This window comes from Bison bison, unplaced genomic scaffold (genome assembly GCF_000754665.1).
Source record: "Bison bison bison isolate TAMUID 2011002044 unplaced genomic scaffold, Bison_UMD1.0 scf7180017864032, whole genome shotgun sequence".
NCBI classification, from domain to species: Eukaryota; Metazoa; Chordata; class Mammalia; order Artiodactyla; family Bovidae; genus Bison; species Bison bison.
In genome coordinates this window covers 6,747,390-6,760,693 of record NW_011494604.1, presented here as the reverse complement: position 1 = coordinate 6,760,693, position 13,304 = coordinate 6,747,390, and the positions used below count along the sequence as shown (strand labels likewise).

At 35.2% G+C, this 13,304-nt stretch overlaps 1 protein-coding gene across 4 annotated transcripts in view; it reads right to left on the bottom strand.

Moving 5' to 3' along the window:
- Positions 1 to 13,304, bottom strand: part of ATP13A3 (ATPase type 13A3) — a 79,309-nt gene that overhangs the window by 49,385 nt on the left and 16,620 nt on the right. For 3 of the 4 annotated variants that reach the window (XM_010834394.1, XM_010834395.1, XM_010834397.1), the window contains 7 exons: positions 8,520 to 8,618; positions 7,884 to 8,057; positions 6,834 to 7,016; positions 6,471 to 6,541; positions 4,631 to 4,711; positions 3,396 to 3,465; positions 535 to 669 (listed from right to left, as the gene is read on the bottom strand). In XM_010834394.1, the coding sequence (XP_010832696.1) occupies positions 535 to 669; positions 3,396 to 3,465; positions 4,631 to 4,711; positions 6,471 to 6,541; positions 6,834 to 7,016; positions 7,884 to 8,057; positions 8,520 to 8,570 (765 nt within the window). In that variant the 5' untranslated portion in view covers positions 8,571 to 8,618. The remainder of the gene's footprint in view (positions 1 to 534; positions 670 to 3,395; positions 3,466 to 4,630; positions 4,712 to 6,470; positions 6,542 to 6,833; positions 7,017 to 7,883; positions 8,058 to 8,519; positions 8,619 to 13,304) is intronic. The other variant, XM_010834396.1, reaches the window with a different exon arrangement.

Here is a 13,304-nt window from a genome sequence, read left to right as displayed (position 1 = left end):
TCGATACCTGGGTCAGGAACAGCCCCTGGAGGCAGAAATGGCAACCCATTCCAGTATACTTGCCTAGATGACCCCATGGACAGGAGTCTGGTGGGCTACAGTCCATGGGGCACAAAGAGTCAGACATGACTGAAGTGACTTAGCACACAAGCTGATATAATAAACACATATTACTCTACCTTTAAAAAGGTCAAGACCAAAAGATTCAAAGATCATTCCATGTTTCAGCCCCAAACAAAATAAGAAGCATTTTAACAAGACAGGCCTAAAAACAGGAGATTCAGCCCTCCAGTATTCCAGTCTAAGATAAGCAACTAGAGACCCCTACAGTCCCAAAGCAATCAAGTGATACTCCGACTTTAAAAAGCATCTGCCTTCCCCCACCTCAAAAAGAGGGCAAAGGAGTACATATTCACATAACTAAAAGAAAAACTGTATCAAGAACGTGCTTTATACCAAACATCATTCTGCACACCTTATGTGTTATTACAAAGTACAAATACAGTTGTGAAAACCATAATAAATTGGACTCACCTTTCTTATGGCATACAGGGAGCTTATAATTGATACTACAGACATAATCACAATGGCTATAGCATAGTAATAGTATTCATCTGTGCTCCAGAGTATAACACTGAACAACTGGAAAATGTAAAATGGGTTGAGAACCTAAAAAACAAAAATTTTAAGTCAAACTGAATGAGATATTTAAAACCATACAGATTTAAGAAATAACTAACATGATACTAATAGGATAAGCTCTATAGTACCCTAGGGCAACATGTAACTAACTACCCAAAGAGTAGAGCAAGATACTACCTTTTTAGAAAAGAATCATTAAATTACTAGAATTTGACTAAGTAAGCTTAACTGAAATCGGGAGCATCCCGTTACATTGATACCAAACCCAAATACAGATTCAGCTAGAAACAGCTAAAATGTGTGAATTTAGCTGTTTTTCACTTTGCCTTAGGAATAAAGCACATTTACTTTCAATAATTACTGTGCTGCAAAAGAGTACAAAATGTTTTACCAAATGGAACAAACATTTACTTGTTATGAACCTGAAACACTAATTTAGTTATAAGTCAAAAGTTCACTGAAGTCCAAAGAGAAGACAAATATGAGATAAGTTACACTGCTTTGCTTTCTCTAAGGAAATAAGGATTAAAACCTGAATGAAAAAAAAAAAAAAAAAGATAAGGCGTCCTGCTAAACACAAGAAGCAGAAAATACCTACAAAAATAAAACCCAAAACCATTAGTGACAGAATCACCCATAGTGATAATTACCTTAAATATAAATGGATTAAATGCACCAACCAAAAAACATAGGCTGGCTGGGTGGATGAAAACATGTGCATGTGTGCACTTCCACACTTATTATTTCAGTGACTTAAAAAAAAAATTTGACAGAGGTTTGAAATTTCGAATCCAATTCTGAGAATATAAAGAAATATTAAAAAAAAAAACAACCCAGGAAATTAACATGTGATACAGTATTATTAACAAAAGCACAGATTTTGTTCAAATTTCACAAAATTTTATGCTACTGTCCATTCTTTTGTTTTCATACCTTATTCAAGACTCCACACTCAGTTGCATTGAGCAGCTTCAGTTGCATGCAACAAATTCTGATAAATTCTCTTTTCATTTTTATTCTATTACAAATATTTTCTAACTTTCCTTGCTATGGCTTCTTACATACACCCATCATTTAAACATGGACATTCAATTTCCAAATACATGAGACCTTTAAAGTATCTTTGATATTAATTTCTCATTTAAATCCTTTCTTCTCTGCAATCACCTTCTGAATTTTTTTCAGTCTTTTAACTTTACTGAGGCTTTTAATGGCTTAGTCAAAGATCTCTAACGGTAAATATCACATAGCACTTGAAAGTATGTGTGTTATTTTCAAGTATATTTCGATATTGATTTCTAACATAATTCCACAGTGATAAAGAGAACAGACTGTGTGATTTCAATAACTTTAGACCATGAAATTTTTCCACCTTGTTTTATGTCCGTGGATATGTTCCAGTGTCTTCTGGTTTATAGTCTATGGGAACTTGTATAGAATTTGTATCCTGCTGTTATGTGAAAATTATATAAATCTTAATTATTACTATGTTGAATTGGTTCATACTGCTTTTTAGGTCTACTACATCCTTCTACTTTTCTGTCTATTTATTCTATTAATTTTTGAGAGTTTGATATTAAAACTCCAATTAAAAACCTTAATTTACTTAAAAAAATAATTGTAATGTATAGTGGAACTATATGTAACTTTCTTCTGCATTTTCCAAGTCTCCTGTAAAGGTGTTATCATACTTTCATAATCTAAAAAAATTTAAAAGATGTTTGCATCTGATTTGGCCAATAAAAAACCAATTGGCAGGTTTACTTCAAAAAAAAAAAAAAGGAGTCCTGCTAAAGGACTTTGACTACCCAAATTTTATAGTATTTTTATCAATTTCATTAATAATCTCCAATATCTTAAAATTGATGTTTCTGTACTTTTCAAAGCACTTTTACATACGTAATCCTATTTTACTTCAAAATCAAATAAGGCCATTAAAGGATTTACTACAATTTACTACTATTTTACCAATACAAGAGCAGCAAGTCTTCTAATGATCAGAGCTAGTTACTGATGGAGTCATGTTACAATCCAGTCTTTCTAATTCCAACTCCTTACATGTTGCTGTGCTCTAAAGCTCCATTACACAGCTACTCTCAAGAAATGATGGAAGGCAATCTAACTTCTACTCAAAGTATTGACCCAGTACAGCTAATTCTGATCTTTAGCCCAAAATCAGAAAGAAGACTGGAGAGCCTAACTCTCCCAGGCAAAGCCACTGACTCTCTCTCTTCACATGCCGCACCCCTTTACTTACACCTCCTGTGGCTCTTACAGACTGAAGCCACTACAGTAACTACCGACGTGCATTCCCCCTAGGCTAAAGTGCAAGTTCCTCACTGTCACTCATCATGTTATGTTTTTATTCCAAACATCTGGCATGAGGCCTAGTCACTAAGAGTGTACCACATGAAGAAAACATGATAAATTATTTTTAAAATTGGGGGGTGGGGGGGCAGACAGAGGTACACATCTGCAAAATAGGGCACGGTTTAGATGCACAACCTCCTGAGAATAAGAAAAAAATCTACCGACAAGAAAAGCAAACAAATCAGACAAAATAAAAAAGTAATCATGCCCCCAAATGACTGATCTACTGGAGAAAGATCTTTCTGACCTTCCAAGTAAAAAAATAAGCAAAGAGAAGTTAGGAAACGAAAAAACAAGAATATCTTCTTATTACTTAAATCCTGACTCTTTTCAACTGACAAACCTATTGATCACAAATGTTAAGACAGGTACAGTTGTCTTACCTCCTTAACCAGGAGCTTAAAAACTGAAGGCACTTTCACAGCAATTTCATTTACTCCATAAAGCAATTTTCTATAACAGGAAAATATAATAACAATAATATTACATTATATTGTATTATAACAGTACAATTTACCAAAGGCACTGCATTAGATAAGGCTCAAAACACCAACTGCTCCTAAATTCTGGAACTTAAACATTCGTTTTTCTAAACAGTTGTCTTCTACAATTTAAATTCTCTATCTACAGTATTTAAATCAACATAGTCAATATTGGATAACTACACTATTATTTTATCCTTTTTGTGACAAGTACCTCTCCCACTAATCTACAATAAACCATATCAGCAAAAGATCTTCTTTTCCACCCATAAACACAATACAGCTCAACAATTCTGAACTGCAATTAATTTTTAAAGAGACTACATAAGTAATTTGAGGTGTCCTATACTATTTTTCTAATAAGAATACTGCACTAAAAATGTTTATTTCAAAACAGCATACATTTGGAGCCTTTTTTTTAATGCTTAAGAAAAGTTGCTTAAAACCTTCCACTTAAATTCCTTATAATAGTACTTTCTAGATGATAAATTAATTCTCGTGTTTTATGAAGCAGAAGTCTGAATGAATGAATTTATATTGCAACCCTTTAAAAGAACATGCTACAGAAGTACAAAAAAATTCCTAATTTAATTTGAAAACGGCATTATCTTTACAATACATAATACACTGGTATACTTTTATACCTTAGCAAAGAATAACACTATAAAAAAGATATTGTCTCCCAATTTACAAATTTTCATTTTAGTACATCTGAGCTCATGCTTACAATTCCCAATATTTCAGTAAATCGAAGATGCTATCAATTGTAAGACATTCCATGATTTTATGTACTATCAAGAAAGATTAAAATGCTGTCAAGTAAAGGGTGACACTTCACCCACTGTATGACACACCCTCCTTTTAGAGACGTTAAAATGTAGGAAAGTGTGCACCTTAGAAATGATGAAATACAGTATATTTTCAGGGATATTCACTTCAAAATCGGCTTCAACACTTTTATAATTCTTAAACTGAAGAGTCTCACCCAAATAAAATATCAATAAGCTGTCAATTACTATGTCATAATATTTAAATAATTGTTAACATTACAACTATATGGTAAAAGGGTAAACTATATATACTACTTTATTTCGGAATTTTGATAATAGAGCTAACTTTAGTTGGATAAAGATTACCTGTAGGCATGCATCCCCTTTGTCAGTCCTGCACTATGCTTTTCATAAATTGACGTACAAGAAACACCTTCATCCAGTCCCCTAAATAAATCCAAAGTTTTTACTTTAAACAAAGTTTAAAATATCCAAATTTCTTAATGCCTCATTTTTCTATATTTCTGATTTTAAAGTGTGATTCCTTACAAATAGAAACCCCTAACAAAAACTGAGACAATGGATGACAATTTTTAAATTTCTACTTCCTAAGATAAACAGTAATAAAAGGCCTAAATCTCAAATGTGGCAACTTCTAAGCTACACAATGTATCTATCACGGGATAAGATTATATAACAATATTATTATCCTTTAAGTCTGTGCCAAAGCTGTAACAGTTAATAACCAAAAAAATTAAAGGTAAAGTATGACTAACTCAAGTGTTTCAAACTTTACTTTTTATCAAGTTTCCCTTCTTAAATGTTGAAGCTTCACACTAGTAAGTCCTACTCAGTTATTTTTCTTTCTACAAAAAGCATCAATCTGAATTCTTCTCTCATTAAGGAGAAGTGCAGAATCCGTCTAAGTCACAGACAATGTCTAAAATCTGTAATGATTAAAACTGGGATTCGACTAACATACCTGCTTTCCTCTCAAGGCTTATTTTAACTGAGATACTATTCCCAAAAACTCTATAGAGAATCTAACACATCATTTAACTCCAATCTTTTTCTACTTTTTCCAAAAGAAAAAACTAAGCTCCCTAATTAACTGCTATCATTGGAATAAGTTTAAATCCTACAAGTTGCTATGGTTGGCAAAGGCTACACAGCAAACATGTTTGCTATTTTCCCCCAGGGCACTCCAAGTCAAAAATTTTTTAAGCACAAAATGACAGTTCACTGGGAGTATTCTCTAAAAAATAAGCAATGGTTCTTAACTAGGAATGGTCTTTACAACTAGGCAGGTGGAACTCCCCTGCTCCATTCCATAATATTCCAATTCTTCAGGAATACTAGCAATATTCTTTAGGAATTATCTAATTCTTTAGGAAATGTCTAAGGGAAAAAGTCCAAGCATGAATATTTTAAATGTTCATAAGGTGATTCTCTTTTTACTGCTAATATTAAGAATTCCTTTGCCACTCTCAAGCAAGAACACTTAATGGGTATTTACTATAATCACTTTAACAGCAATAAAAATAAAACCCTAAAGGAATTCCCTGGTTTCCTAGTGGTTAGTTTTGGGCTTTCACTGCAGTGGCCCAGGTTCAATCCTTGGTGAGGGAAGTGAGACCCCACAAGTTGTGTGGTGCAACCAAAAATAAATAAATAAAATCCTAGTAAATTCAGTCCTGATGTAACTTGAAGTCTCCATAAAAATGAAATTTTAAGAATTATTCCAATTTGTCCTACCCAAGGCTTAACACATTTGACCATGTCCCATCTTTATCCACATATGAAAGTTAAATTTAATGTTTGTCTATTACTCCATCCCTCAAGTACTGAATACAAATGGATGAAACCATCAGCAAATTGAGAGGTGATAATTCAGATACTCTGGCAGGCTAAAAGGTATACTCAAAATTTACTCTGAGATGAATCCTCAAAAAGAAAAGGACTCAGACTGGATTTTGGGAGCATGGTGCTTTTAACTTTTGTGTCAATTTTGCCAGGATACAACTTGCAGATGGGGTTTATTCTAAACTGGTTACTGAGTTATTACTGAGTATTCAAACACCACCAGGGAGTTATTAAAATTAAGTGAAGGGAAATCTTCCATCTTATATAACACTAAAATGAATTATTTTCTATCTAAAACATAATCAAGACACTCATACAATCCAAACAAAAGAAGAATACTTACTTTAAGAAATCAAAACTGTGAAGGGTATCATTCCAGAAGTATTTCATACTATGGTGGGTGAAATAGCGAACCTGTAGAACATATAAAAAGGTTACATCAAAAAGCATTATCATCACTTGTTAATAATTAAGTTTACTAACACAAATTTAGCATATAACAACTATTAAAATTAAAGCAATCACATGTGACATAATCCATTTCTTCTAGTAAATATTTAAAATGTTTACATATAGTGATAAACGGGTATTTTATATGCATATAGTTTTATCTTAAAAATAAGTACAAAATTATAGACTATCTACAGTAGCATAAAATGTAACAATTCCAGTTTTTAAAGAAACATTGAGAATAAGATCACAATACCTGTTGTAACTGAGGCTGTGAGTATTTATTCATCTCAAGCCTATTCTCTTCAGCCAGATTTTCAGTTAAGTGAACTGCATGGCCATTTGAAACTTTATTAACCAGAGATTTTGAACTTGAAAATGGGGGAGTTTCTAGAGAAAGGAAGCGAACTTTTGCACAAAACCACGTTCTGAATTCATCCTTCAAAGAGAAAGGAATAAGGGTAAAGAGTCAATTATATATAATCATATATACAGTTTCCATTCTTTACACGATATATTATTTATTAACACTAATCTCTAAATGAGAAAGCGTCACTTTCTACTCACTAAATATTAAACCATTTCATGAAGATGCACAAATTCAAACATAAAGTGTTCTTGATCGCTTAGCATTTTATATACGTCATTCTTTACTGATAGAGGATCTCATAAAAGATTATGCATAATTTCTTGATTTAATCCACCTACATACTGAGACTGGGTATTAAAGCCTCTTATAAAATGCTTCCAAGTAGGATTACAAAACAAAACCTGGGGAGCAGCAGCACTGCACAGTAGAAGAGATCTGGGATACAGCCCTTTCGGGTAACCTTGACAGACCAGCCATCTATCTAATCTCTCAGTGCATCAAGAGCTATAAAAAAGGGTAGATTTGAGTGGCTCAGACAGTAAAGAATCCACCTGCAATGCTGGAGAGCTGGGTTCCATTCCTGGGTCGGGAAGATCTCCTGGAAAAGGGAATGGCTACCCACCCAGTATTCTTGCCTGAAGAAGTCCATGGACAGAGGACAGCCTAGTGGGCTATAGTTCATGGGTTCACGAGGGGTCAGACATGACTGAGTGACTAACACTTTCACTTTTTTTTTTCACTTTCAAGATTCCTTTAAACTCAAATCACTGGGATATTAGTCACTTGGAACACAAATGCTTTAGAAATACCAGGATTAGTATTTCTCATTGTATCCTAGCAATGATGTTCTCATCATATTTTATTTTGAACAGAATACACATAAACACATCATTCTACCCCACAAATAATTCACTACAAGTAATCCTGTGGACTTACAGTAGTCCTCAGCAGCACCACTTCACAGTCTTTGATTGCAGCTCTCACACAGGTCACCTTCACCCGCCACTCGGGCATCCAATAGAGGAGCAGGAGAAGAAAGCCGCCGGTACACACCACTCCAAGAGAAATGATGGCAAGCTTCCAGCGACACAAATTATAGCCGTAAATCTCCTGCATGGACACAGTGATTAATAATCACATATCAAATGTTATGAGAGTTCCAACATAACAACCCTATCTTTCCCCTACATACACCACCAAGAAAGAGTTGAGTTTTACTAAGCTGATTTTAAACTTTCTTATAAAGGAAAAATTAGAAATTTTGCATTTAGGACTATATATAAGCATTAGCTAACATAACTTCTTAAGTTATATCAAATGAAAAAACATTTTCCTCTGAGTTTTAACAGTTCACAAGTGAAATACGAAGCACACTAGAACCATACAAGAACATACTAATACCAGAGGTATTACATAATCCCAATTCAAAAACACAGCCAGAAGGGGAAAAAAATCACACTGACTTAGCTGCTGTTTTATTGTATTTTATTTTAGTGTTTTTTTAAATGTACTTTTCTACTTCCCTAGAAAAATAAACTCACACTTCACAAGTAAATTGTAAAAGCTGGTTACCATTTCATCTTCCTGACCCTGGTTGATAATCTTTCTTTCTTCTTTGTCCATATCTACAGTGGTTGGAAAGGTCGTGTGCTTCAGAACAATTGAAGATAACTGAGGGAAAGAGGAACAAACATCTTAGTAGATTATAGTATCTTATAGTAACTGCATACTATCAGACTTCTTGTTTGGATAAAAGTTTAACTGATATTTAAGTAATCACTAAAGTGCTAACTGATTCTCGTAACATTTTCAATGGTGTGCCAATTCTTGAAACTGAATGACTTACTACTATCATAAAACTTCATATATTTCACTAATTAATTTATACTAGCACTAGCCCTGCTGCTAAGTCATTTAAATTCTAAGAGAAATTACAGTATTTTCCTTTTTCACTCTCCATACTCATCTACTGAGCACCTATCACATGTATGGCAATCCCTGGCCAATGGGCAATCTCTAATGCACGTGGACCCCTACTGGAGACCACCCTGATTCCAAGTCCACTGAGTAATCTTATTGTTCCTGACTACCCATGATGCTCATTTCTAGGAGAAACTTTATTGAGCTCATTGACAAAAAAAATCTCCTATACTAAAAAAAGATTAAATTCAAACATTAAAGAGAGCTGCAAAATGTAAAACAATGCAGGTTTTCTTGCTTTTTTTTTTTGGATTCTGGAAAATATATATATTTATTTGGGAAAATGTACTTATCTATTACTGCTTCAGTAAGTTAATATTCTTAAAGATCTATATGGCAATAACAGATATAATCCATATAAACAAAATCTTCTTAGAGTTCACAATAATTTTCAAGAATGTAAAAAGGTCTGAGCCCTGAGGTGGATGAGTTTGAGAGCCACTGCTTTAGACATGGCTGACCTCTGCAGAACACAGTGCAAATGTTACCTCCCTCATTCCAGATGCCATGCCTCCACTCATCTACCTGGTGGACAGCACAATTCTGACACATGGCTGGTACTCAAGAAATACTTCCTGAGTGACCTAATAAAGAATTTAGCTATATAATGTTTATCTGATATGAATTAATAGCAAAGTAAACCAACTGCAGAATTTCAACTTAATCCCCCACATCAGACTACTGAAATCTCCTGATTTATGTCATCAAGAAAATGACCAATAAAAAACACTGATGTGTCCTGAATGGGCACTCAAAGTTTCTCTACCTTGTGGTAGCCCTGAAGACAGGGCCAGAGGTTAAGTAGAGTCAGGACTTTCCACAGAAATAAAATGCAAGAATTTGATGACAAACACACACACATACACACACACAATATACATTGGACTTGGTGCCATCTTAGAAAAGAAGCCTCAGAGTTATCCTGTTTTTCAGAGGAAAGCAAGTCACATTATCATCCTAAACCTTTTAGGTAACTTAGTGACAATTTCTTCTCACACTAGGGTGTGTTGCAGCCCTAAAAAAGTACAATATTAGAGTCATCCCACCAATGTAAGCTTGTCCCATCAAATCAATATGACCTGAGGTAGCAGTTGTTCTCAAGGGCTATACACCTGATGCCATAGATTACATGCAGAATGAGCAAATCCAACCTCTTTCCGTGCAGAAAAGGTCAGCTGTTGCTGCCTGAGCCTGTAAGGTTTAGTCCAATCCTGCAAGGTTTCAAAGGTACACATGCCTACCTTCAAAGCATAAGGCAAAGGAACTCTCTGCTCTGACACTGTCCCCACTAAAGAATCCAATCTGGGGTTCTTACCCTTTAATCTGTGCTCCTTCCTTAAATCCTGGCCTGAATCTCAGGATCATCACTCAGGATTTCCCAGAGTCATTTTTAACAACCAAAACATATAATTCTGACACCCATTTCCCATCACCACCTAAAATATGCTTCTTGAGGGGAAGAACTTATTCAAATACTTAAATGGAAGAGAGTTCTGCTTCCAACCAAGATGTAAAGACAGACCAGACTAGCCATCCTAACTACTGGGTTGGCCAGAAAGTTCATTTGGGTTTTTCTGTAAGATATTATGGAAAACCCAAATGAACTTTTTTGCCAACCCAATAAAATAACAAAATTAATAAAATATCTAAAACTATATAGTTTTCAAGGAACTGGACGTCAACCAAACTTGTTGTTGTTTAGGCATTCAGTCATGTCCAAGTCTCTGCGAACCCATGAACTGCAGCACGCCAGACTTCCCTGTCCTTCACCATCTCCTGGACCTTGCTCAAACTCATGTCCATCGAATCAGTGATACCATCCAACCATCTCATCCTCTGTCGTTTCCTTCTCCTCCCGCCTTCAATCTTTCCCAGCATCAGGGTCTTTTCAAATGAGTCAGCTCTTTTCATCAGGTGGCCAAAGTACTGGAGCTTCAGTTTCAGCATCAGTCCTTCCAATGAATACTCAGGGTTGATTTCCTTTAGGATTGACTGGTTGGGTCTCCTTGCAGTCCAAGGGACTCTCAAGAGTCTTCTCCAACACCACAGTTCAAAAGCATCAATTCTTCGGAGTTCAGCTTTCTTCATGGTCCAACTGTCACATCCATACATGACTACTGGAAAAACAAGAGCTTTGACTAGATGGACCTTTGTCAGCAAAGTAACGTCTCTGCTTTTTAATACACTGTCTAGGTTTGTCATAGCTTTTCTTCCAAGGAGCAAACGTCTTTTATTTCATGGCTGCAGTCACTGTCTGCAGTGATTTTTGAGCCAAGAAAAAAACGCTGTCACTTTCAACTGTGTCACCATTTCTTTCAACTGTTGACAACTGTTTCACTCAACGGAAGAAACTGATATAAAAATGGGAAGTATCTAGGTGAGCTCTAGAATTGTCCCAGTTTACAAACTGAGTAATTACAGGATGCCACACAAAAAAAACGTAGGACAGGGAACCTAGGGGGAGCCCAGCAATCAACCGAGTTGAAGAGATGAAGCTGTGAGTCTAAGGAAGTGCCAAAGTGACTGGGTTTGCAAGGCAGATTACCAGAGAAGAGGTGTGTACAGAGAATGAACACTAAAAATTTGCAACATGGGGACTCTTCTCAAGTCTTCAATTGAATACTGATCAGTATTTCTGTGTGAGAAAACTACCAAGACCAGGAGAAAGCCATTCAAAAGGTTTTAAGGGAAGAATGCATCAGGTTCACATGGGGGAGAGTACCTGTTCCCACCAACCACAATGGAAAACCTCATTAGTTGCGTGGAATCAGGAGGACCCAGAGGATTTTGCTTCAGTGGGTTTCCCTGGTAGCTCAGTTGGTAAAGAATCCGCCTGCAACGCGGGAGACCTGGCTGGGAAGATCCCCTGGAGAACAGAAAGGCTACCCACTCCAGTTTTCTCGCCTGGAGAATTCCATGGGATCACAAAGAGTCAGACTGAGAGTCTGACTTTTCTCAAAAAGTCGTGACTGAGCGACTTTCACCTTGCTTCAGTAGTAGGTTCAAATTAGCCCCAAACTAAAAGCTACTCTGGTCCTGCCAAACAAAACTTCTAGGACTTTAAAGAATAAAATTGTTTCCAAGTAAATGCTTCACAGAACACAGTCCAAGGAGATTTACAGGAATGCAAACTATCTAGTTACCATGTCTGCTATCCAATTGAAACTTAACAGTCTTACAAAGAACCAAAAAGAGACATCCCATAATGAGAAAAATCAATGGACAAAAGAGGACCTAGAACTGACAGAGGTAACAGAATTGGTAGACAAGGCCATTAAAACAACTGCTGTAACTGTAGTCCACATGTTCAAAAAACAAGAGGAAAGACTAATCATGTGAAGCAGACACATGAAAGATATAAAAAATAACCAAACTGAACACAAAATAAAAAGTATAATATCTGAGATGAAAAATATACTAGATGGAATTAACAGCAAATTAGATATTACTGGGGAAAAAAATCAATGAACTTGAAGACAAAGTAACAGAAATATTGAAAATTAAAAAGTGAGAGGAAAAAATAGACTAAGGAGGGGGGGAAAAGCTAGCATAACAGCATCAATAAGCTGTGAAACAACCTCAAGTACTCTGATATACACATAAGGTAGAAAGGAACAAAAAATAAATAATTCTATAATGGCCCCAAAATTTCCAGATTATATGAAAAGCTATAAACCCAGAGATCCAAGAAGTTCAACCAACACTAAGCAAAAACATTAAGAAATTACATCAAGGTATATCACTATCAAACTGCTCAAAATTGTAATGAAAATAAATTTAAAATGACATTAAATTTTTTGCTAAAAACAATGCAGGTAAAAAGATAGAGCAAGATCTTTCAAGTGTTAAGAAAAAGAAACTATGATGAGAATTCTATACCCAGCAAAAAAATATCTTCCAAAATCAAAATTGAACTAAGTCTTTCTCAGATATAAAAGCTGGTAAAAATTCACCAACAGCAAACCTACACTATAAAAAGTTAAAGGAAGTCCTCAGACACAGGGGGTAAAAAAGATAACTGATGGTAATACAGATCTCTACAAAGGACTGAAAAAACCAGACATGGTAACTATGTGGGTAATTATATACAACAACAGCACAGAGAACACTGAGAAAGGAAAGCACTCTCTCATAAGGTTCTTAAGAAAGCAGGAAAAGAACGGCAAGGAATACCCAGTGTAAGCAATTAAGAGAAAGACTAAAATTTAGAGAAGAAATAAATGAAATTAAAGAAAAAAAGCTGGTTCTTTGACATCAATAAAAGTATCATTTCTGATTGCACGTGGGGGTGGGGGGTACAATTATCAATATTAGCACTATGGCAGGAGACACTGCTTTAGATTATGCAGACATCAGAAGGAGAATCAAGGAACCAAC